This window comes from Sphaeramia orbicularis, chromosome 20 (genome assembly GCF_902148855.1).
Source record: "Sphaeramia orbicularis chromosome 20, fSphaOr1.1, whole genome shotgun sequence".
NCBI classification, from domain to species: domain Eukaryota; kingdom Metazoa; phylum Chordata; class Actinopteri; order Kurtiformes; family Apogonidae; genus Sphaeramia; species Sphaeramia orbicularis.
Genome location: NC_043976.1, coordinates 43,312,706 through 43,339,067, shown reverse-complemented (window position 1 = coordinate 43,339,067; position 26,362 = coordinate 43,312,706). Strand labels below are relative to the sequence as shown.

General features: G+C 37.9%; 1 protein-coding gene across 1 annotated transcript in view; it reads left to right on the top strand.

Moving 5' to 3' along the window:
- The window catches only part of LOC115411375 (divergent protein kinase domain 1C-like), a 49,129-nt gene extending 23,339 nt beyond the window's left edge, over positions 1-25,790 (top strand). The window contains exons 2-8 of the mRNA XM_030123483.1: positions 10,358-10,561; positions 10,634-10,687; positions 12,248-12,420; positions 14,210-14,528; positions 17,489-17,653; positions 21,691-21,765; positions 23,912-25,790. Coding sequence (XP_029979343.1) covers positions 10,358-10,561; positions 10,634-10,687; positions 12,248-12,420; positions 14,210-14,528; positions 17,489-17,653; positions 21,691-21,765; positions 23,912-24,112 — 1,191 coding nt within the window. The 3' untranslated portion in view covers positions 24,113-25,790. The remainder of the gene's footprint in view (positions 1-10,357; positions 10,562-10,633; positions 10,688-12,247; positions 12,421-14,209; positions 14,529-17,488; positions 17,654-21,690; positions 21,766-23,911) is intronic.
- The last annotated feature ends 572 nt before the right edge of the window (positions 25,791-26,362 follow it).

The window sequence follows — 26,362 nt, the reverse complement described above, 5'->3', positions numbered from 1 at the left end:
GGCTGATACAGTAACAGGGCTGACACAGTAACAGGGCTGACACAGTAACAGGGCTGATACAGTAACAGGGCTGACACAGTAACAGGGCTGACACAGTAACAGGGCTGATACAGTAACAGGGCTGATACAGTAACAGGGCTGACACAGTAACAGGGCTGACACAGTAACAGGGCTGATACAGTAACAGGGCTGACACAGTAACAGGGCTGACACAGTAACAGGGCTGACACAGTAACAGGGCTGACACAGTAACAGGGCTGATACAGTAACAGGGCTGACACAGTAACAGGGCTGATACAGTAACAGGGCTGATACAGTAACAGGGCTGATACAGTAACAGGGCTGACACAGTAACAGGGCTGATACAGTAACAGGGCTGATACAGTAACAGGGCTGACACAGTAACAGGGCTGATACAGTAACAGGGCTGACACAGTAACAGGGCTGACACAGTAACAGGGCTGAAATGACAGAATTATGAAATAGTGAAAAATGAACATGTTATTACAGGATCATTCTAATGCGTTGTATTATACTTTAGTGTCGTGTTGTTGTACTTCATGTTGTTCTTTTGCGTTGTCGTACATCATGTTGTTGTGTTGTACTTTATGTCGTGTTGTCGCACTTCATGTCAAGTCATTCATGTCATTGTGTTGTTATACATCGTGTCGTTGTGTTGTACTTGGTGTTGCACGTTTGTGTTGTACGTTTGTGTTGTCGTATACAGTGTTGTCGTACATCATGGTGTTGTCGTACATGCTGTTGTCGTACATGGTGCTGCAGGGGCTTGTGGGAGTTCAGATGTGTCTGTGCTGCTCAGTGTTTTGTGTGTTTTGTGTGTTTTGTGTGGATCTGAGTGCGGCCTTACCGCTGGAGGCTTGCTTGGTTTCCATGGCGTCGGTACGTGTGGTCTCAGTGTGTTTTCTGGGTTTTCATCTGTTCATCACGCTCTCTTTAAGCTGGGTCGCCGTTCGCCGCCGTTCGCCACCCGTGGATGGAGTTTTGACAGGTTTCAAAGCCTGCAGCCAAAACAGAGCTCAGCACAGAGTGGTGGCGGCGGCGGCGTTGTGTCAAACTATGATTGGCCTCATGAAATATTCAGTCCGACTGCAGCGTAGGACGATAAACCAACAGCCAGCAGCTGTGGACCAGGCTGTTTTTACAGCAGGATTCGCCTCAACTCCCTGAAAAGACTCAGTGTTTGTCAGGTTTTCCAAACTCCCACGGGTTCATTCAGCCGCCGTCACAATAACAGCTATTGTTGAACGCACTTTTAACAGGAGGTTCGGAGCCGGAACCGATGTTTCCAAGTGATTAAAACGATTCAACGCTTTTCAGGTGGAAAGAGCGAAAAACAAAGACAGGAGAGGACGAAGAAAGAGCTGAAAAAGAAAAAGATCTGCTTAATGTGACAGGATTTAACAAAAAAACAGGTCATTCTAACATAAAACCAAGAACATTTGGTAGGATCATACGCGATAATCTGCATGTAACAATGCGATATTTCCATGTTATTACAACATACAACTTTCTGGACCCATTCAGGGCTGTTTCCAGGTTCTTTCTGGACTCATCTGGGGCTGTTTCCAGGTTTACTCTGGTCTTTCTGGACTCATTCAGGTCTATTCTGGTTCTTTCTGGACTCACAGAGGCCCCAGTCCTGCTGATGTTCCTCCAAACTGAAACAAAGCGCTGCAGATTGATGCCAGCGCTGACAGTGGGTTTTGGAAAACGAAGCTCTTGTGCCGTTAAATTATCTGTAATTTGCAGTGAAAGTGGAAGTGCTAATGCCTCTTTAATGACTGAAACTCACCGACTGTTTGTACAAGGTTGAGTCTGATCGATGCCGCCGCCGTTCGGGATGAACTGTCGGAATATTTTATCGACACTTTGTCAACAGTCTGAATTATTCATGCCTCTTTCGGAACGCCCGGTGTTGTAAATAAACATCAGCGCGGTGACGGCGGTTTCCAGGCGACATTGACAGGTCTAAACATCCAGCATACAGCTCAGACATGTTTCCATAATCCCTGTTATTAATCTTCTGTGGTCGACATAGAAGTGCCGCCTGCGGGCAGACGATCAGATGGCTTCTGTGTTTTATGTGCAGGCTTTTGTTGGCAGCACACCTCGGTTTTTATTGGATCGTGTGCATTTCGTGCCTTCGGGTTCATGATAGCGACGTGATGCTCGGTTCAGTCGTCTCAACACGCCGTTCGACCGCAGGTGTGTTCGGGTCACATGGTATCGAACCAGGAAGTGGTCTGCAGATAACTGAACACTTTATAACAGTGGTTCCCAACCTTTTTTAACTGGTGACCACATTTTAACATCACAAATTTCTGGCGACCCCAGACGTTCAAAACAGATTTTTTTTTTTTTGGCTAAAATTCATTTGTTTTTGATCATGTAATAGTTTGCTACTATGTTGCAAATAAATGTTAATTTTAGAAATTTAGTCTACATAATGTCTATTATTGTGGACAGAGGCAGTACATCCAGGTGTAGATTACTGCACAAAGAGAGAATTATATTTTCCTTGGTCAGGATCTGTCCAGTCAGTCCAGCTGTGATTTACAAGGAGGACAATTAATACTGAACAAACAAGAACTGAAACTATGAATTATGAAAGAGCTGCAGCATCTGAAACTGACCACAGTGAACATTTGACACAGAAACAGAACCACAGAGCTGCAGTTTCACTCTCAGTTTGTCATGTCTGTAATGGATTATGATTGTCTCTCAATTCACCATATATTTTTATTAGTAAGTTTTTATTTTTATTTTTATTTTTATCAATTACTAGAAATTTCAGGCGATCCCACGTGGGATCCTGACCCCAAGGTTGAAAAACCCTGCTTTATAACAACAGGAAGACGATTTAACACAGAGGTGTCAAACATGCGGCTCGGGGACATTTCATGTTATTCATAGTTTTTGTGAAAGGATAGTTTATCCATGTAAACATTTTCATGTAATCTGACTTTTTTTGCACTAAAACAAACATACATTTGGAGTTGTTATCATTTTTAGGATATTCTGTCATCATTTTACTTTAGATCAGGGGTCTCAAACATGTGGCCCAGGGGCCAAATGTGGTCCACCAAAGGTTCCAATCCGGCCCATGAGATGAATTTGAGCAGGGACCAGAAGACGACTCTAAACCACAAGGGACGAGAAGTGACAGACTGAATGGTGCCGCCAGCTAAAATTGCTAGAGCGAAATAAATTACTTTCATATCAATCCGACGTTGACAAAGACAAAACGAAGGGAATTTTATCCATAATTTTTATATGTTTTAGTTAGTTTCGTAAACACACAATACAGTTTCAGTTAGTTATGTTTTTTTTTCTTTTAATTATAGTTTTTATTTATTTCAGTTAACGAAAATGTTTTTTCAGTTCTAGTTTTGGTCATTTCTTTCTTTTTTTTTTTTTATTAATGATAGTTAACAAGACAATGTAGACAGAAAAACAACAACAACACATAAACAAAGGGAAACTCAAACAAATAAACAAACAAACAAACCATAAACAACAACAGTGACAGAGTATTGACAAACAACAACAACATCATATTACAATGAAAAAGATCATAAATGTAAATAGCAACTAAACCATGGTTTAGTTGCTAGTTTTGGTCATTTTGTTAGTTTTTGTTAATGATAATAACCTTGGTGCAGAGTTTATTGTGTGTTTAAGAGGGTTTTGTGTCCTGCTGGGAGCCGGCCCACACTTCCAGTGAACTGACCCGGGGTCAGTCTCCGCCCACGTTCCACGGACGCTGCTTGAATGCGCTCCATTCAGCCCCCACCGCCGCCGTCCCACGGCTGGAAAAGTCACGGCACTGCGGTCGGAGCTCTGCAGAACCAGAGCCGCTCAGACGTGTGGATCCACACCGCTGCCTCGTGTGGATACTGTACATGACTGTGGCTGACCTTTGACCTCCTGTCAGCCCTCATTAATCACCCCCTGTCGTCTGTTAGTGGGCCGAGGGCTGAGGCTCATGGGAAACGGCCTCCGTGTTCCCGCAGAGGAGGCCCGGTCCGACCGCATCGGCAGAAAATAATGAAGTATTTAGAGTTGAGTTTGTGGGAAAAACCATTGACGTATGGGGAGGGGAGGGGGGGGGGGGGGGGGGTGTGTGGAGCGTTTAGGAAACACTGGACTTTCCCACAGTCCCTGAAGGCTTCAGGCTTTTAGATCAGACTATGGGAGTCAGTTTTCATATCTTTGTGGACGTTTTCTGCCGTAAATCATGTGAAAAAATACATTTACATAACCCTTAAAAATTAGGCAATGGCTGTTGTGACGAATTCTGGTCCCTGCCGAAAACAGCCCCCCCCCCCAAGTCAACCATGAACAGGACACAGTGACCCAAACTCACCCTGTCACACCAGAACAGCTCCAAATATGAGCTGCAAAAGTCATTTTACTCCTTTGGCTTATTCTCATGGGGGGTGCAGTTTTATATACATATATATATATACACACACACACACTACTCACAAAAAGTTAAAGATATTCGGCTTTTGGATGAAATTTCAGGACGAACCTAAAATGCACTATAACCTTTACAGATGAACTTAATGTGAACTTCTCTAAACTTTTGAATGAACATGTCCAACAATTCAATGTTTCAGGACTTTTTGCAAAACTTGCTATTCTTTAACAAGGAACTTAACGGTAAAATTAACAACAGGTGTTTGATCCACGAATCCACCAATAAGTTCCTGGTTCAATTACAATTGGTATTTAAACAGTCCTCCTCATCATGCTGTTCACATTTTGACATCATGGGACCAAGATGACACCTAACAATTCATCAACAGTACCTCGCCATTGCGAGGCTTCAAACAGGACGTTCTCAGGCAGAAGTGGCCACTGAGCTCACAGTGTAGTAGAGGGTCATCAGCAGGTTGTACCAGAGATACAGAGAGACTGGAAGAGTCACAGAAAGGCAGAGAAGTGGACGTCCTTCATTGTGAACAGCGCCCTGCGGAACCGGATGATGAATGCCACTGAACTCCAGACACATTTAAGGGAGGTGAGAGGCACCCAAGTGTCATGTCAGACTATTCAAAACCGTTTACATCAGTGTGGTCTGCATGCTGGAGGACCTGCAAAGGTACCTGAACACACCACCAGGCACAGGCGTCATCATTTTGCATGGGTCAGGGAGCCTTTACACTGGACGAGGAACCAGTGGGCCTCAGTGCTGTTCTGTGATGAAAGTCGATTCATGTTGAGCAGAAAAGATGGCCGCCAATGATGTTGGAGATGTCAAGGAAAGCGCTATGCATCAGCCACTGTGGTCACCAGACGAGCTTTTGGTGGTGGTGGTGGTGTTACAGCGTGGGCAGGCGTGTCTGGACAGAACTGCCCTACACTGTGTGACTGGTACAGAGACCAGCCCAGACCACCTCCATAACATCATTAATCCAGTCATTGTGCCCCTGCATGAACAACACAGGCCCAGTTTCGTCTTCATGGATGACCATGCTCCAGCTCATTGAGGTCACATCATTAGGGAACGGCTGCTGGACACTGGGGTACCTCAAATGGAGCGGCCTGCACTTTCTCCAGACCTGAATCCCATAAAAAAACCTATGGGATCAGCTGAGTCACCGTGTAGAGGCTTGTAACTGTGTACCCCAGAACCTCAAAGACCTGAGGGTCGCCCTTCAAGAAGAATGGGATGCCATGCCTCAGCAGACAATAAGTCAGCTTGTGAACAGCATGAGACGTCATCGTCAAGCTGTAACTGATGCTCAAGGGCACATGGCAAGTTACTGAGACATTGACATTTTTTGTTGATGTGTAACTACCACAGCTGTTGGCTTTGGTTTCAATACATTGTTTGAGATGAGGAAATTACCACTGCATGCTTCTACTTAAATGCCCTACTGTCATGATATAATACCACTGTAGTGTAAACTTTTTACATTTCCCATAAATGTCACCCAAAAGCCAAATATCCCTAACTTTTTGTGAGTAGTACATATACACATAATGCTGGTTTAGACAAAGAGGTGAGAACTAATAAGTTGTGCTTCTTCTCGCTCCTTTTCAAATATGACTCTTTTTCTTTTTTTGTTTGCATTATTATTTTTTACTTCCTTGAATCTTCATTTCTATATTATGTTGTGCAAAGAAGTCAATTAGTAGCACTCAGGAAGCTTGTACCATTTCCATATTTGAAATAAATCAATTTAAAAAAAATAAATAAATTAATGAAAACGAGAGGAAAGACCAGTTTGACAGACGGACGGTGAAGGAGAGGAGGGAAGGATGGAAGAAAAAAGAGAGGCAGATGTACAAATGAAAGACAGTGAAGGATTAAAGATGCAGAAGTTGACACTGAGACAGTTGGTGTAAAATGGTTGAGTATTTTCCATTGGTGTTGAATCCCACGGAACTGGTTTTCAGGTAGATCTGGGGTCCTGCGGTGGTTTCCGTCCACTGGCCTCAGGCTCTTCATTCCTAAACTCGTCTACAACCGACAAGTTCAGGCACAAACTCTGCTCACCTCCCTCTCTCACACTCTCTCTCTGTTCATGTGATGCTCGCTCGTCCAGCTGAGGCCTTCGGCTTCGGTTCGCACACAGGAATGCGATGAAGGCGTTTAAACGTCCGCCGCCGTTCGGCCTTTTTACCGCCGCGGAATGTAACGGTACCCGACCCACAAAGGACGCCTTTCACCTCCAATCAGACGTCTGGACTGTCTGAGAGCGAACAGGGAAGAAGACGAGAGGAAAGACCGGTTTGACAGACGGACGAAGAGGAAGGAAGAGAGAAAGAAAACACATGAAAGCTAAGAAAAGAGTAGGAAATAAAAAAGAAAAAAATGAATATGAACAAATATAAAATAAAGGAAGAACATAACGTGCTGTTCACTGTGAATCCACCTCGAACAAATATAGAGTCAGATTGTGTTCAAGTTCCTGTATGGAAGTAAATCTGTGTCATCAGATTTTAATTATACAAACTATTGAATTTCTGGGACTGATTTTTTTTCTTTGCACTGAAATTAAGTATCTGAATTTATTGTCTCTGAATTCAACTATGTTCATAAATTTAAAATAAAAAAAAATTCAGATGCAAAAAATTCCGAAGCAAAAAATTCAGATCACACATCCGGGACACCAAGGATAAGCAACTGATTCTATCTCAAGTCAAATTGACCGCCGGCCAATCAAGTTACGTTAGGTTGGTCATGTGACACCGATGCATGACAAAGACGAAAACAAAGGGAATTTTATCCATAATTTTTATCCGTTTCAGTTCGTTTTGTAAACACACAATACAGTTTCAGTTAGTTTTTTTCTTTTAATTATAGTTTTTATTTATTTCAGTTAATGAAAATGTTTTTTAATTCTAGTTTTCATTATTTCGTTAGTTTTCATTAACGACAATAACCTTACCACTGACCTGCTCTTAGTTTCTGTGACTATAGTGATGGACAGATTGAAACCTCCTCTCATTGGTCCAAATGGACAGTGGTTGTCATTCAGACATGAGGAGGAGGCCACGCCCCCATCTGTCATCACGGCTCCTCCCACCGCTGTTGAGTCCGTCAGCGCCTCTGTCGGAGATAAGGGCAGACCACGGGGCTGATGGGAGGACAAGGGTGGACAGATGGGAGCGGGTCAGGGTTTTCGGTTACACTGTCTTTCACCTGCAGCTTCGGACCAAATAAGGTGCGGGGGGGGGGGGGGGGGCAAACATGTGGCCCGTGGACCAAAAACAACCCACCATAGGATCCGATTCGGCCCACGGGATGAATTTACAAAGTTAAAAAAATTACACTGAAGATATGAACAATAATCTGTGTAGCATTGGTTCTTTTCATATTTAATTAAGAATCCACAATCGGAAAACGAAAAAAATGACTCATTTCATTATTCATGTACAAATTAACAATCAAAAATCATGTTGTTTTTCATTCGTTCGACTGTGTGCACAAATTAAAAAGTGGAAATAATCAAATGGACCAAATGTGGGGTTTCATGTTGACAATTTTCTGGTATGACCCAGAAGTTCCTGACTTCTTCAAAACCAAAACACAAAACCGAAATAAGTCAAATCCATCCGAGAAAAAACACACAATCAATGGAATCAGAAGAGGAGGAGGAAGAGGAGGAGGAGAAGGAAGAGGAGGAGGAAGAGGAGGAGGAAGAGGAGGAGGAGAAGGAAGAGGAGGAGGAAGAGGAGGAGGAAGAGGAGGCGGAGACAGAGGAGGAGGAAATGATAAAGAAGAAGAAAGATGAAAATGAAATACGAAAACAAAAAGGCACAAAAAAATAAGTGAAAAAGTTTTAAAAATTAAAAAATGAGTCAAAATAAGAGAAAACACAACAAACTGAAAATGACTGAAGAGAAAATCCAGATGAGGAGTTGCCGTGACGACAGATGGTTTGTCGGCAGTAAACGCTGAAACCACAGTTTGGACGATGAGGATGTTTGGAGTCAGACTAAGACCAGGACCAGGACCAGGACCTGAACCCAGACCAGGATCTGAACTGTGCTCAGATCCTAGCTCAGGTTCAGGTTCAGGTTCAGGTCTGGTGTTTGTGTTGGAATGTGGGCGGGGCCAGGATGATCCCGTTAATCCCGGGTTAATCCCGGGTTAATCCTTCACGCCTCCAGACTCTGATCAAATCAGACGCTGCTTTTCACTCTGGATTAATGAAGTGAAGACGAAGGAAAGCAGACGATGACGATGAAGGTGAAGAGTCATGAGATCCATGAACCGACGACTGAGAAGAGCAGAATAAAACCTAGAGAAAACATCGAACTAATCCCATTTGGATTAAATAGAGTCGTTAGTTTAACTCCAGGTTTTACACTAAAGACACTTTATCAAATATAAAAAGGTTTTATATAATTACACATGATTTTATACTTATATGATTTATATTAATCACATATGTATTAGATAACAATGTAGAATTAAATATATGATCATTATTATATTGATTTGATAAAAACATATATTCATGTTGTATTTATTTACGTATGTTGTGTTGTAATAAAAGTTTTTTGTCTTTTCTCTTATTCCGTGTGCTTGCATGTAATGCAAGGCACAGGAGACTACTGTTCGTCACATTTATTCTTATTTTTATTATTGTGATTTCTGATTTATACAAAAAACTCTGAAAAAAAATACGGCCATAATACATACCACATCTTTCGAGACCAGACTGCACATTTTTGTAATAACATGTTTGGTCTATTTCCAGCGGTCTGGGTCACATATTTTTTCAAAGTTTTTTGTATAAGTCAGAAGTCATAATAATAAAAAGAAAAATAAATATGACGAACAGTAGTCCCCTGTGCCTTGCATTACATGCAAGCACACAGGGAAAAATGTGCAGCCTGATCTCGAAAGATGTGCTATGTATATGGCTTGACATTCCGATGCACGGATTTCGTTAAAATTGCGAAAAACCAGTCAAATTTGTCCATCCGAAATGAATTGGGCCATTTTCAAGTGGCTACCATTCCCAAACGATTCGTGCTAAAATTATTCGGTCAACACAAAAACGTTCGGCTTGGCCCAAAGATTATCTCTGTGGTCACGTGGTAACGATAACAGTTACATTTTTTCGCACAAAAATGCAAAAAAAAAAAAACCCTATTCATTTTCAGTGGGAACAACAAAAAAGTTGACTGTTTTCTGACCACTACTGCTTCACCATACTTTTACCTACAGACTTCATTTAAACTTTAAAACGCAGGCATTTTTTTTCATCTCTCCAAAAATGTCTGCGGTATGAGGATGGGGTTCATGGTTTTCGAAAGGTGAGTCTTCAAAAACCCCTGGGTTTAGTCCAAATCTCATCTGCTAGAGTGGGTGATGTCATCACCTAGAGTGAAGGAGCAGCAAAAATTCACCTGAAAATTTTCTGAACAACTCGCCCTCCCGGCCAAACGATACATAGGAGGCAAATTATCTTTTCCAGAAATGTAGCCAACGTTCCTGGGCTTCATATGAACCCATGTTTGAAGACCTAGCTCTTTCTAAAGTGAAATGGCAGGCAGTAGTTTAGGGGCAAATTCCTCCTCAGCTCCTATTCAAATCAATACAAATCAGTGCTAAATGGATCGTCCTGCTCCTGGTGAGTTGACTGTTTTTACACTGCCATAACTCGGTCACTTCTCAAAGTACGGACAAAAAATGGGAGATATTTCTTGCTATTACATCGTACCTTACCACAAGTCCACCGATCCGACAAGAGGCAAGCACACGGGTTACATTTCCTTCAGGAAATGTATGGACGTTTTGTATTGTTAATCTGCTTTTGTTGGTGATTATATTCTGTTCTTTCTTTCTTTCTTTCTTTCTTTCTTTCAGTGTCTGGAATTCGCCGAGGGCTCGGTGACCGGCGACATGTGCGACGACCTGTGCGTCCTGGGATTGGTCGAGTACAAACGCTGCCTTTACTACGAGAACGGGAAGAAGGTGATCGAAGCGCGTTGGCGAGGAAAGCCCGTCATCCTCAAGTCCAAACTGGAGAACTTCTCGTCGTACGAACCCCTGGGGATCCTGGACTATCAGGTCTGAGATCCTACACGTCTGAGTTCGAACAGAAAACGCGACAAACCGCTTTAACGCTGTCAACTGTTTCAGGACGGCGCCGAGGACCTGTCGCCCATGGACGTGGTCTTCTATGCCACTCTGGAGGTACGTTTACCCCGAGGACCATGAACGCACCACAACACGTGATTAACCCTCCAGTGTCTGGGTGAGCGTATCATGCACACTTCATACACTGGAAAAATCTGAATCTTACCAAGTGTATCTTTCTCATTTCTAGTCCAAATATCTCATTACATTTAAAATCAGACAGAATCACCTAAAGAGGAATTTTTCAGTGAGAGATAAGAACTGATTTATAGACAATAGATCTGGGAAATCGGAGTTCAAGAAATCTGACTGAGATAATTTTTTACTTGTTCCATTGGCAGATTTTTTTTTTGCATGAATTAAGCAACAAATCTTGAATAAAGCAAAACATCTTAAAGCAAAAAATCTTGACTTAAGCAAAAACAAATCTTGAATTAAGCAAAAAAATTTTAATTAAGCAAAAAAATCTTGAATTAAGCAAAAAAAAAAAATCTTGAATTAAGCAAAAAAAAAAAATCTTGAATTAAGCAAAAAAAACCATCTGAATTGAGCAAAAAATCTTGAATTGAGCAAAAAAACTGATTAAAGCAAAAAAAAAAAAAATCTTGAATTAAGCAAAAAAATCTTGAATTAGGCAAAAAAAAATTGATTTAAGCAAAAACAACTGGAATTAAGCAAAAAATCTTGAATTAAATCAAATCAGTTTATTTATGTAGCACTTTACAACAACATAAAGAAGCCCAAAGTGCTTTACATCTAAAAGCATGATTAAATTATAAGATAAAAAACAGATTAATCAAGTACATAAATATGCATAAGGCAACAGGACACAACACACAGTGATAAAAGAGAGCACAGATTAAAACCTAATAGTGTCTCAGTGCTAAGCAAAAAAATATATTGAATTAAGAGAAAAATCTTGAATTAAGGCAAAAAAAAAAAATTAAGGCAAAAAAAAAAACTTGAATTATGCAAAAAAAACCTTGAATGAAGCAAAAAATCTGGAATTAAGCAAAAACTCTTGACTTAAGCAAAAAAATCTTGGATTGAACAAAAAAAAAAAAATCTTGAATTATGGCAAAAAATCTTGAATCAAGCCAAAAAAATCTTGAATTAAGCCAAAAAATCTGCCAATGGAGCAAGTGAAAATTATCTTCTTGAAATGAGACAAATACACTTGGTTAAATTTAGATTTTTGCAGTGAACCTCCTTTCAGAGTGAATTACGTTCACATTCACAGCGCTGCGTTTATGAAAATATGCTATAAAAGAATAAACAACAGGCGACAAAATGAAATGAAAATGATAAAAATATTAATAAAATGTGGTGAAAACAGGCCTCAGAGGGTTTTAAAACCATCAAATATTGGGTTTTGAGGATGAAAAAAAGCATTTTGTAAAACCTGTAAACATACCCCCAGGACGTCCATATATGGAGTTGAATATGATCCCCACGGCAGTTTACCCAGGATGCACCTGCAGCACAGACCATAACACCTGAGTGGAAAGGATGAACCCAAACTGGGATCTTTTCCTAAACCAACCACATGGTATCGCTGCCTAGATCTGGTTTATGAAAGCGAAGCCGACGCTGACGGAGGTTTGCGTTTTGTCGCAGGTGCGGAACTCGTTGGGTTTGGCCGAGGATGACGAGGAGGAGGAAGGAGGCGGGAACAGTTCTCTGTCCAGACTGTGGGGGAAGAAACTGCGAAGCCCAGATAAGACGTACTCCAGAGCCGAGCTGGCGTCGCTGTGGTCCTTACTGCAGCAGGAGGAGTACACCTTCCTGAGGTAAAACCAACACCGACCATCAGACCACGTTTAGGTCAACGAATGAACGCAGACACGTTAACGCTAACACACGTCTGTAGTTCATGAACCTGAGGTCAATCATCCGTCAGTTTTATTTGACATCATCCAGACTGATTTAAATGGATGAAACAAAAAGACGTAGAAAAGACGGCACATCGGAAAAACATCAGACAACAAAACACAACATGGAAATGAGATGGAAACCATGGGAACGATGAAGTGGTGTTAGAGAAAAACAACCGAAACAATGCAACAAAATGAAAATACACAAAAGATGAAACACACAAATAATATATTAATATTTAGATGCAAAACTCCCAAAAAAGACACAAAAAGAAAAACAACAAAAAAAGAAAGTGACACAAAAAACTAAATTTGCAAAAAGATGAAAATGGAAAACTAAATTTAATTGGAGTTTCTTCTGTGGACATTCTAATGCACAGGTGTCAAACATGTGTCCCGGGGGCCAAAACCGGGCCGCCAAAGGGTCCAATCTGGCCCCTGGGATGAATTTGTGAAATGCAGAAATTACACTGAAGATGTGAACAATCAAAGATGTTAGAATCACTTTAGGTCAGCTGAATCTCAAGTGGGTCAGAACCAGTAAAATACTGTCATAATAACCTATAAATAATGAAAACTACAAATTTGTCTCTTAGTTGTGTAAAAAAAAAAAAAGTAAAATTAGACAAAAATGTTTACATTTACAGACTAGCCTTTGACAAAAAATGTGAATAACCTGAAATGTCTTAATAGAAGTCTGTGGAATTTTAATCATATTCTGCCTGTTATTAAATGTTTTGTATATTTGTAGATCCACTGGGATCTGTAAGTTGTGATACACATGTATAAATGATAAACTAAGGCGTAATATTGTTAAAATTGCACTGATTTTTCTGAAGAATTTTCAGGTTGTTCATATTTGTTCATGCTACGTTCAAGTACAGTTCGTAGATGTAAACATCGTTATTACAGACTTTAACTTTTTTCACTCAAAAACAGAAAAAAAAAACTTTGGAGTTGACATTATTTCTCAGTTCTTATCCTATTATTTATATTATTTTACTGGTCTGGCCCACTTTAGATCATATTAGGCTGAATGTGGAACTGAACTAACATGAGTCTGACACTCCTGTTCTAACGTGTCTCCTGTGGACGTTCTAACTGGGGTGCACCGGTGCATGTGGTACCGTTGTACTGAACAGTTCACCCCTCACAGTTCAGTACGAGTATGTATTGTGTTACGGCTCATTTGTCATTTTCAAATGACATCTTCCGACACCTCGTGTTTATATTAGAGCTTTGAAAGACGACTGACTAATGGAATTCTGCTGTCATTGTTTGGAGTCGGACTTGGATCTCAGACCTTCTACTGACAACTACCGTTCTGAATATTGACATCGGTAAAACCTCCTGTCGTCCCCATGTTTGTTATTATTGACTTTCTTCTTCTTCTCATAAAACTTTACTCTTCTTTGTGGTATTTGTCCCATATGTTAATTTGGAGCGGCACCCTCTGGTGGATTGACTGAGAAACACTCATTCCAACGTACAGGACATTAGAAACAGAGGAACCGATTTATGTACATACAGGAACATAAATGAGCCTTCAGGTTCTCCATCAGCTCCCAGGTGTGTTTCAGCGCACAGCTGACCTCTGCGTCTGAACCGTAGAATGAACCGTGACTCAAAAACCGCAATATGTACCGAACCGTGGAGAACCTGTACCGCTGCACCCCTAGTTCTAACATGTCTCTTCTGTCCTCAGAGTCCTTCAGGACCTCAGTTCCCATGTGGCCCAGGTGTTGGGCTCCTGTGGTCATTTCTATGCCGTCGAGTACCTGTCTGCCGGTCACGCCTGGGACCAGAATATCTTTTCCCTGGACGAGGCAGCGGCAGCAGCGGCGGGGGCGGGGGCGGGGGCGGGGCCCCGGGGTCCGAGGAGCCGGTGGACGACCAGGCAGATGGTCCATCGCATCGCACTCAGCTTCCTGGACATGGTCTGGCACTTCGACAACGACTTCACCCACAGACTGCACCTGTGCGACATCAAACCAGAGAACTTCGCAATCCGGACCGACCTGACGGTGAGCGACCAATTAGGAATACGGTTTATCCGACACGAGACGTACAAAAATATCTACAAAAAAAAAGGATGGTACAGACGATGTGGTAGAATATGACAAGTCACGATATGACATGTTATCATACGACACAATATGATGTGACACGATACAGTATAACACGACAAGGTCCGATGTACTAGAATACGATATGCTACAGTATGACACTAGGATATGACCTGATATGGTCCAGTTCAAAACCAGACCCATCAAAAACAAACCACAAAATTCTATTTTTTGGGAAATGAGATGTTTTAACAAAATCAAAGCAAAACATTTTGCCATATCATTTTGTTTATGATTTATTTTTGTATCACATTTGATACATTGGGCGTTTTCATAAAGTACCTTATAAGTACCTTATTTATCAGCTGTATCAAATCTGATACATGTTTTTAACACAATTTAACTGTACGATAAGCAATCAATTATCAAGGAACTATGCATTGTTTCAGTATATGAAGTACTTATCAAAACATTTTATATATATATATATATATATATATATATATATATATATATATATATATACACAAACATACATATATATATGTATATATATATATATATGTGTGTGTGTGTGTGTGTGTGTGTGTGTGTATACTCATACTTGTGAAATTACTTTCAATAAAAAAAAGTAAAAAAGTAAAAAAAAAAAAAAAAAAGAGTTTATAGACCATGTGTATCATGGTCCATCACAGACCACATACAGATGGTTTGAGGTGTGAGGCTTCATCACTGAACCTGTGGAATTAAAGACCAGTCTGACCATGACATGAATGAAGACGTTAACAGATTCAGAATAAAAATGAGAAAAAAAAACAGACCCACCTTGGATGCTGTTTTAATGTAGTCTGAGAATATAATGCATTAGAGCAAAAGATGGAGGGGAGATAAAAGCAGCGTTTTAAAGGAAGCTATTAGACAGAGTGGAGATGTGGAGCGTGGATTCTGGGAGTTTTCAGCCAAAAGCAGGAGATGTGACCGTGATACTGAACAGAAGGTCATTCAGCCCACGAGCATCAAAACTGTCTGATAAGATCTGGAAAAGTCACAGAAAAAGGCTCTGAGGCCGGAGAACAGGACGACGTTTAGACACTAATTGGAGCCGACGGAGCCTTTTCTTCTCCTTGTTCTTTGTGGAAGTCGGAGCTTCGTCCATTAGATCCTAAAACGTCTGACAGTTATTGAGTGAAAGGACACGTCATGTTCAGAGAATTCTCTTACAAACCGACCGGAGCAGGTTTTTTTTTTTTTGTTTCCTGTGTGATCTGATGGTTTTATCAGCCGTCGTTAGTCCGTCTGGGCGGCGGCCAACACTCGGCTCAGTCTCAACACTTTTATCCTTCACACCTCACACTGAAGAAAAACCACCTGATTAGTGAAAACGAGCCGTTGAAGACCAAATACATCCAACAAATGGTGAGTCGACCTCATTAGTGCTGTGGTAGAAGGGCACCACCAGGATTTAACAACTGGAGGTTTATGATGCCAGCCTTCAACACCATATCCCATAATGCCATTTGCCTGCAGCTGCAACACATTTATGCATTTGTTTAGATTTGTTTTTTACCAATAATCTGCCTTTTATTAAATGTTTTGTGTATTTTGTAGATCCACTGTGATCTGTACGTTCCATGAATGATGCTAAAAACACCACGAGTGATGGTAAAAACACCATAAATGATAGTAAAACTATCATAAATGATGCTAAAAACACCATAAATGATTCTAAAAACACCATAAATGACAGTAAAAACACCATAAATGATTCTAAAAACACCATAAATGACAGTAAAAACACCATAAATGATTCTAAAAACATCACAAATGACGGTAAAAACACCATAAATTATGATAAAAACACCATAAATGATTCTAAAAACACTATAAATGACAGAAAATACACAACAAATGAATATGTGGAAATGATAAACTGAGGCAGACTATTATTAAAATCACACTGTTCTTTCAGTTCATGTTATTCACATTTTTTTAAAGGATAGTTTGTAGATTTTTTGTAATTTTACTTTTCTCACTGTAAAACAGAAACATTATTTTATTTTATTTATTTTTTTAATATATATTTTATTTTGCAGTTTTCAGTTATGTTAAAACACAAAAACAAAGGCTCAGATGTGTATAACAACTAAATAATTAATTAACTAGCCAGTCCTTGTAGTCATCATTATTTAGACTCATTATTTAAAGTCACAACTATTTTTGTTTTTCTCTTTCCCAAGGGATTTATCTTCATTTATTACTCTATTATCTTCTGTATTTTGCATTTTTCAGTGTAAATCATGTATTTTCCTATATTTAATTCACTGATCATGTAAATGTTAATTGAGTAATTCCAAAGGTTATTATATTAAATCAGAAAAAAATGACCTTTTCAACAAAATATATCATTAACTGAACATAAACCCAGTGTGTCCATCGACTGTCATTGATCCAACTCCATGGGTTTGTTATTTTTTTCTTCAATATTATTCAGGTTGTGGCTGATTTTGTTCCATATTTAATGTTTGAGGAAATTACCAAAAATAGTCACTTGCCCAATAAAGGGTTAAACAAAGGAAAATACATAATTTACACAAAAAAATGCAAAATACAGAGGATAATATTAGAATAAGTTGTGATAAATCACTGAGGAAAGGTTAAATCTACAGTAAAATATTAACACAAAGATTGTTCTGGGTTTTTAGAGGTTAAATAATTTAAAAACACAAACATAAGCTTTTCAAGTAGTTATATACAAATAATTTTTCCCTCCTGCAAAATACAAGTGATAAAATCCTCCAAAAGTGATAAAATAGTTCAAACCCATGGTTTTACTGCTCTTGTGTGAAAATGGTTGAATGTTCAGTGTTCGGTGTTTGTGGTTAAACTCACGTCCAACCTGGTGGTCCCTGTCGCTGCAGGTCGTGGCCATCGACGTGGACATGGCGTTCTTCGAGCCTAAGATGAGGGACATCCTGGACCAGAACTGCAGCAGCGACGACGACTGTAACTTCTTCGACTGTTCGTCTCGGTGCAACATGGACAAACGGAGATGCAGCCGTCGACGCCGCAACACCAACCTGCAGGTAAAAACACCAGGAATGACATTAAAAACAGCCCAAACAAGGGTAAAAACACCATAAATGATGGTTAAAAAACCAGAAATGATGGTTAAAAACCACGAATGATGGTAAAAACACAATAAATGACAGAAAAAACACCACAAATAACGGTAAAAACACCATAAATGACAGAAAAAAACACCATAAATGATAAATGATAACCCTCTCCAGTGCTCCTCATGTGTTTCTTCTATATTTGATAAAAATGAATCATGTTAAATTTAGTTTAAACATCTGTAAAAGTGAAATTATACTGATAATTATAACGACTTATTGAAATTAATTCAACGTGTATTTTGCGTCTGAACAGAAAATTTCAGATTTTTAAATTACGCCTTTATTTCTAATGTAGAATAATTTGATTGGATTTGTTTGATGTGGTCCAAATTTATTTCTTTTTATCTGATTTTATTTCCTCAAAATGCAAATTATTGGTTCTCAGACATTTTATGATCATATTATTATTATTTTTACTTTATGATGTATTTGTGTTCAGGCCTGAGAACATAATGAATATTATTAATAAAACCGATCAATATAAATTAAATCTATATTTGTATCAGCATTATTTACTTTATTTACTTGTATTTATTTGACATAATTATAACTTCTGTGTAAATACATAGTTTGTGTTAACATTTAATGTAAAAACATGTGTGTTCCTTTTCTTTTTATTTCAGTTCACTTCATTTGACTATCTTTTGTCTTGTGTTTAATCCAAACATCTTCAAAGAGGCTGAAAAATGTGAAGCATTTGCAGTAATGAGGTGTAATTACAGACCCAGAGGAATTCTGGGTAAAATCCATCATCCATTTAATGACATGTTCAGAGCGAGCGCAGGAGGTTTAATGGACGGAAACCCAGAACGAGACATCGGTTTAGTTTTTCCACTTGGTTTTAGTTTTAACATCAGTTATTTGATGTGTTTTCTATTGTTTTTATCATAATCTTTAGTCAAACGGTTTTAATTATTTTATGATGTTGTGAATTTGGGTTGTGTTTTGTACAGATGGTGACAAAAGTAAATTAAATAATCATAGTATTTATTAAATATCTTATAAGTAATTAACAGAATAAAACAAAATAACAGCCTTTAATGATCACTTACTGATATTTTATGCTTTTCTTTTTATTTTGATCAGTTTTAGTTTCACTCAAAATTGCTGCTTTAAAGAAAAATCCCATTTATTCATTATTTTTAAGATTATTATTCAATAAACTGGTCTACAAGGAAAATGCTTCCAGAATAAAAGTAATGAAATTTTACCACGAGAGTCACTGATAAAGAAAAATCAAGTCAAAAATGCTGGTTGGCTGAACTTTCCAAGATACAGCCTTGGGTCAAAATGTGAAATTCAAGAATTAAAGAGAGAATGAGTTTGACTCAAAAGGAATATTTGTCTCAGAGCTACAAGATCTACTTCAAAACACTGTCTGCACATTAGAATACATTCACTTTACAGGTTCTATTTAGTGGAAGATTTATAAAACTATTCTATAAATGTACATAAACCAATATATATGTGGAATAACACTTAATCATATACCTTGAAAACATCAGCAAACCGGCACTTTTGTCATTTATTTTCCAATTAATCTTATTAAAATACGCAACATTTAGCACATTTAATCTCTGAAGCAAATCATTTCTAAAAGTTCTAGACCAGTGATATTATTAATTTTTTGCTATTTGTTTCAAATGAAAACTGTGGTTTGTTGGAACTGACAAAAACAAAAAAATTAATCGTAAAAAGTTTCCAATTACTACTTAGATTACTTCACATTAGCATCTTACAACATTTTTTTTTTTTTTTACGAATATCATTATTTGATTTACTTTTATTATTTGTGTGAAAAACAGTTGTAAAAATCCTCAAACTAAATGAAAACTTGAATATAAACCTCTTACATGAAGCCGAGTCGAAGCGTCGGACTCGGTCGAATCCTCCTGGAAACAACAGGCCGTCGCCGTCCGTCATCGCCATGACGACCAGCCGACAGCCTCCCGTCATCACCCGCTGGACGGCGGATCACATGACACATGACAGAAGATACCTGCGATATTCACCGGAGGAGGAAAACGACGAGAAGTATCAGACGCAAGATCAGAAAAGGAGAAAAAATACTGAAAACAAACGGAAAGAACCGGAAAAAAAAGACAGAAAACTGTGGATTAGTGACACAAAAGGATAAAACTGGAAAAAAAAGATGAATAAACAGAAAAATATTAAAATAAAAGAAGGAAGAAAAAACAAGAAACTGACAATAAATCAACTATTCAATTATTAAAATGGTCTAACAAGGTTCAGATATTAATATTATTATTATTATTGTTGTTGTTATTATTATTTTTACTATCATCATTATTATTAAGCAGTAGTATATTGTATTTCATATTGATACTAAAAATGCATTAATTCCTCAGATAAACAGATTATAAATCCACCGATAAGAAAAACATGAATAATCATTAAAAACACATTTTTCTTCAGTTACGATTAGAATACAGTTAAAATGGTAAAAAAAAAAAAAAAAAAAAAAAAAAAAAAAACAATGTGAATGAAATGCTTAAGAAAAACAAATCAAAAGAAAAAAAAAAAGAATAAAACAAAGAATAAACTCTTCAATGTTATGAATTCCTTAAATGCAATAAGTGTATTTTATGGAATTTTTCAGCAATTACAATAAAAAAAAAAAAACACATTAAAATTACAGACAATTAAAAAAAAAAGTAATAAAACTAACAAAAATAATATATAAACTGAAATAATAAAATAAGAACTTATTTATTATTCATAATGTTCACTTCTTGTAATAAATAGATTGTAAAGTCAGCGATGTGACAAAAAAAAGAATTAAAATAATACATATGTAACCATTACCTGAAAATACACATTTAAGAAATTTAATTAAAAAGAGTAATTTGAATAAAACCATTTCTAACGTGAGAAATAAAATTATACTTCCATACGAAAAAACAAACATCATAATGAACATTTGTTCATTTTTGTCAGACATTGATTTTTAATATTATGTCCTACATATAAAAAAATTAGAAGTAATAATAATATTTGATAACTGATGACACAAATATAAATAATATTCTAAAGATAATAACAATAAAATACAAATAAAGTGTAAAATGCTAAATGGTCACTTGAATAGATTCATTTTGAGCTGATTTGTGTTTCAAATAAAATAATTTTGTCTCAAATTAATTAAAATCCTGTTTCTTCTATATTTGATAAATATGAAACATGTCAAATTTAGTTTATTTAGCAAAAACTGTTACATCAAAACAATATGGAACAAAAACATAGAAAAACTGCATCTTTAAACATTTGTAAAAGTGTAATTATCTGTTATTCCGACTTTAATTATTTATTTTTATCCTATTTATCTATTTAATTTACTTAAAATTATTTCAACATGTATTTTGCGTCTGAAGAGAAGATTTAAGAGCATGAAGCCAAACCAAAAAAGGGTAAAAGGTGAACAATGAATCAGGAGAACAAAGACGAACCGGACACCGGACCAGGACGAGTGATGATGATACGCCGATGACACGCCGCTCTCCTATTGGTCGTCCGGCCCAGGTGTCTCCTGAGGTCGACCTCTAATGACCCTCCGCCTGCCAATCAGTGGACAGAGAGCGGGCGTTGTCCTCTGGGCCGCAGAACGACGCGATGACAGACGAGTTCGGTTGAAGAAAAGCGAGGCGTCATCTGCATAAAGAGAGATAATGGATCCGTCATCGGCTTCTTCTGTCGCCTGAATCTGTTTCCTCTGGTTTCTGTCGTCGTCCTGTTACTGAACTTTTTTAAAACCGGGATCCAGTTACCGGTCTGGACCGAGGCTCGACTAAACACTGACCGAGAAAATAACAATTAACAAATTTTATAAAAACACCAGATATTATCAGGTCAGCATCAGGACAAAACAAAGACTGGAAAGAGTAATTCTGTGCCGTAAAACTGTCATTTGCTTTTCGTATCTTCAGGTGATCTGTGAGAAGATCTTCAGGCCGTGGTTTTCTCCGACGTTACTCGGGGCCAAAGCAGGACTCCCCCTACAGGTAACATTAAGTATTTCAAGTATTTCTTTTATACCACAGGTGTCAAACATGCGGCCCAGGGGCGAAATCCAGTCTGCCAAAGGGTCCAATCCAGCCTGAGGGATGAATTTGTGAAATGAAAAAATTACACTGAAAATATTAATCATTTTAATTCAGGTTCCACATACAGACACATACAGTCCAATTAGATTTCAACTGGGTCAGAACCAGTAAAATATTATCATAATAACCTATAAATAATGACAAAACCAAATTGTCTCTGTTTTTTTGGTGCAAAAAAGTAAAATTACATGAAAATGTTTACATTACCAAATTATACTTTTACAAAAAATGTGAATAACCTGAACAAATATGAACAAACGGAAATGTCTTAAGAAAAGTAAATGCAATTTGACCAATATTCTGCCTGTTACTAAATGTTTTGTGCGTTTGTAATGCACATGTGTAAATGATAAACTGATAAACTGAGGTAGAATATTGGTAAAATTGCACTTTTTTTTCTTAAGACAATTCAAGTTGTTCATGTTATTCAGATTTTGAAGGAAACTTTGTCGATGTAAACCTGATCATAACATAATTTTACTCATTTCACTGTTATTTTTTTAATGGTCTGGTCCACTGGAGCTCCAATTTGGCTGAAAGTGGAACTGAACTAAAATGAGTTTGACAGCCATGGATAAAAAGACATCAAACGGTTGATGTGTGAGGAAATGAATGAATGGATGCTGATATGTGAGTGACGCATATTTTGTTTTTATTGAATAATTTTATAGTTATTATCACTATTACTATTACTATTTATGAGTCCGTATCCTGATAGTACACCTAAATTTCATTGTACATTCTGTATAATGACAATAAAGTATCTTATCTTATCTTAGATAGAACTGAACAAAAAAAAAAAAAACTTGAGAACTTGAGTTTTTTTTTTTTTATTAAATCTGACAGTTTACCAAAATCAGTGCTGCTGCCGATCACTGACCCACCTGAGGGCCTAATGATAATGAAAAGAAGAATATTAAGAATAATAATTTAAAACTAAAAAAGTCTAATTTTGTTTTTTTTTTCGATAAAACATGGTTGATCACTGTTGATGAAAGCAACACAAAGATGCGAGAAAACAAAACTAAAAAAAACTAGAAAAGCACTCGGAGAGCACAGACCTCCGCCAAAGTAGATCAGCCCCCCCCCCCCCCCCCCCCCCCCCGTTCACCAGCAAACTTTTTGAGTTGTTGAATTTAAATCGCCTAAAACATGAAAGATATTTAGTCAAATATGATGAAATTCAAAAAGCTAAAAGTGATGCAACCTGAAGCTTTTTACGTGTTCTCCTGAAAAACTGTGGAGAACAAAGAAGAAAAAAGATGGAACGTGGAGAAAATAGTTGAAACTTCAAGAGTAAAGTTAAAACATTGAATACAGGGTTTCTGCAGGTATCAGCAAATCTAATTTAATGCTTTTTAATTAAAGTGTTCCGCCTGTCAATCATCCCACTGTACCCTACACTATAAGATTATTAAATCTTCATATAATCAAAATAAATCATGAATAACAATGTTTTTTTCCATCAAGTGTATTTAATTTTTTAAGGCCTCTGGACATTGAATTTAATGGTTTTTAATGTCATTTAAGGACTTGATTTTCCCAGGGTTTCCACAGGTCATTAAAAAGCATTAAAAGTCAATGAATAGTTTTAGCAAAAATTAAGTTTGAAACATTGAGAAACTAAAGTTTAAACGAAGAATAAAGTTTTAAAGGCCTCGACTCTGACAATGTTTAAGTCCAGGCTGAAAACGGCTCTGTTCAACTGTAACAACTGAAAGGGTTCTATCTGCACTCTCCTCTTTTACTTTGTTTTAACAGATTATTACTTATGTTTTTTTGATAATGTTTTAGTTGTAATTGTGTGTTTTTAACCTGTCTCTTTTCCATTTTTGTAACACACTGTGAATTGCCCTGTGTATGAATTGTGCTATACAAATAAATCTGCCTTGTCTAAAAAATACTGAATTAAAGAATTTTTTGCTATGTTGAGCCTGAAGTTGAAATGTTGAAACTGAAATAAAACTATAAACACATTCCCACTCATTCATATTTTCTTCTAATTTTGTTCTTCTAATGTTCGTCTGATGGGTGTTTGTTTCAGGTGGAACTCCAGCGGGCGGTGCAGGAATGTACAGAGACCGACGGAGACGTGGACGACGGACGGGGGCAGGGGCGGGGCTCGGACGTCCACCGACGCCTCCTCGACGTCCTGACCCGACTCCTCCAAGAGGGCGGGGCTTCAGCGGATGGAGGTGGGGCTTGGGAAGGGAAAGGTCACGTCCACACCGCGTTGAACTTCTGAGGAGTTGAAGTGAAACTAAAGACAGAATGAAGGTCTGAGGTCGGATCCGTCGACCAATCAGAGCCACTTCACCTGAAGACTACAGCTCCCATGATGCTCTTTGACATGTTCAAAAGTACGTCCTGGTTTGTGACCACAACAATGGTCAAAAGGCACTTCCTCCTGATGTACTTTACTTCAATATTTGGACCATTTCCCTAATGTTTTGACTTTTTTCTTGAAGTTCTTTGCAATTTTTATGACTTTATCCTCGATTGTTTTTGTCTTCCCGATGTTCCTAATGTTTCACCAACAGCAGTCAGAATCACCTGGAATTCCGTAGCTACATTAGAGGCTCGTAGTCCAAGTTGACGCCTTGTTTTGTTAAAGAAAAGGACATGTGACCAGGGCTCAGCCAATCAGAGGGATGCAAATGCAGCTTCGTCATTGTTTCCAGAAGTTTCTGGGGTTTTTTTGTTCACGTTACAACATCCAGAAAATGAAAGTGTCTGGAGTTCTGAGGGACGTTTTGGACCAAAGGGACCTGGATGTTCTGGTGTTTGAGAACATACATGAAATGAAGGGAAATCTTAATGTTGTGGAAAAGTAAATAATGATGCAAAACTTTGTGTTTTCCTTAGAGCTGGGAGATTCGCTCAGAAATATTATGATGAAAAACAGTCTCTTGTGGTAAATATAAATGTCAAATCAGTGCTTCTTTTCAATTCAGAGCCAGACGCCAAAGGGTTGAATATTTTAAATGCAAAAATTACACTGAATATATTAACCCATGAGTTTTTTATCCAGAGTGAAAAAGCTTATAAAATATTCATAACCTCCTCAGACACAGTGAATAAACACTTTGGCCTTTTACATTAAATAATTGCCTTAATTGGAAACAGCATGACGCAACAGTTCTGTCAGATACATTTTTACCTTTTTTTTTTTTTTTTAATATAATGTTTTTTCATGCCTTTTCAGTGGCCTTTTTTATTTTACGTAAAGCTGTGAAACTCAGGAGGATAAAAGACAAAACAACTTAAAGACAAAATGTAAAATTAAAGACAGAACCTGATCAGGACCCGTTTCATGGTCAGATCGTCGCTTTATCTCCAGGACTCTGAACTCCAAAATACAACCTTCACCAAATGGAAACAGTTTAGTGTCCTGACCTCTGACCCCGTCCTGACCTCTGACCCCGTCCTGACCTCTGACCCCCCCGCCTTCAGGATGAAGCAGGCACGGCGCTAATGGACTGAGGAACACTTCGGCGACGCCCTGAGTCTCATCTTGGAGGAATTTAATCTGATTTTCTTCACGTAAACATTTAGTCTCAGTGAGATGATGGAAATCTCTCTCATTTGTAGAGATAATAGTGAATAAACACGTCCAAATGGAAACAGAAGCACTGAGGAGTTCAAATACTGGCTCAGTGGGTTTTTAGGGTCATTTTTCAGTTGGATTTGGTTCCTGTTTCATCGTTTTCATTAAAAACATGTCCAGTCGAACAGACGTGTGGTTTCTAACCCGTGGAAAAACGGTTCAGATGTTATTGGTTTAATCAGGATCACAATAATAAATGATCCTTGAAGGTTTTCCAACTGTAGACGTTCAGAAAAACGTCTTCTCTTCTGTAAATAATCCCACGGTCCATTTTTCTGTTTGTTGGAATAATAAAACCTTCAGATGTTTACAGTCGGAGCTTTGGTTTCAGTCTGGTCTGGATTCAGCAGCAGCGTTTGTTTTGTCTTCTGTGGTCGCTCTAGGTCATGTGACCCCAGTCCACATTTACATGAACCAGACGTCATGAACCTGAAAGGAGCGATATTTAGCTTTCCAACATTTCCCTGTGGTCTCCATAAACTGTAAATGCTCTGCTGGGCTCTGAATCCTTCATTCATTCAACTCCACAGGTCCATCTGCAACCCTATTTCTGAGTACACTGGAAAAAATGCCCCTCTAAAAACAAGTTAAAAAAAAATCATACAAGATATTTTTGAAAAAAATCTTGAATAAAGCAAAAAAACATCTTGAATTAAGCACAAAAAAAATCTTGAACAAAGCAAAAACTCTTGAATTAAGCAAAAAAAAAATCTTGAATAAAGCAAAAAAAAAAAAATTGAATTAAGGCAAAAAAAAAACTTGACTTAAGCAAAAAATCTTGGATTAAGTAAAAAAAATTCTTGAATAAAGCAAAAAATCTTGAATTAGGCAAAAAAAAATCTTGAATAAAGCAAAAAAAAATTAAGACAAAAAAAAACTTGAATTAAG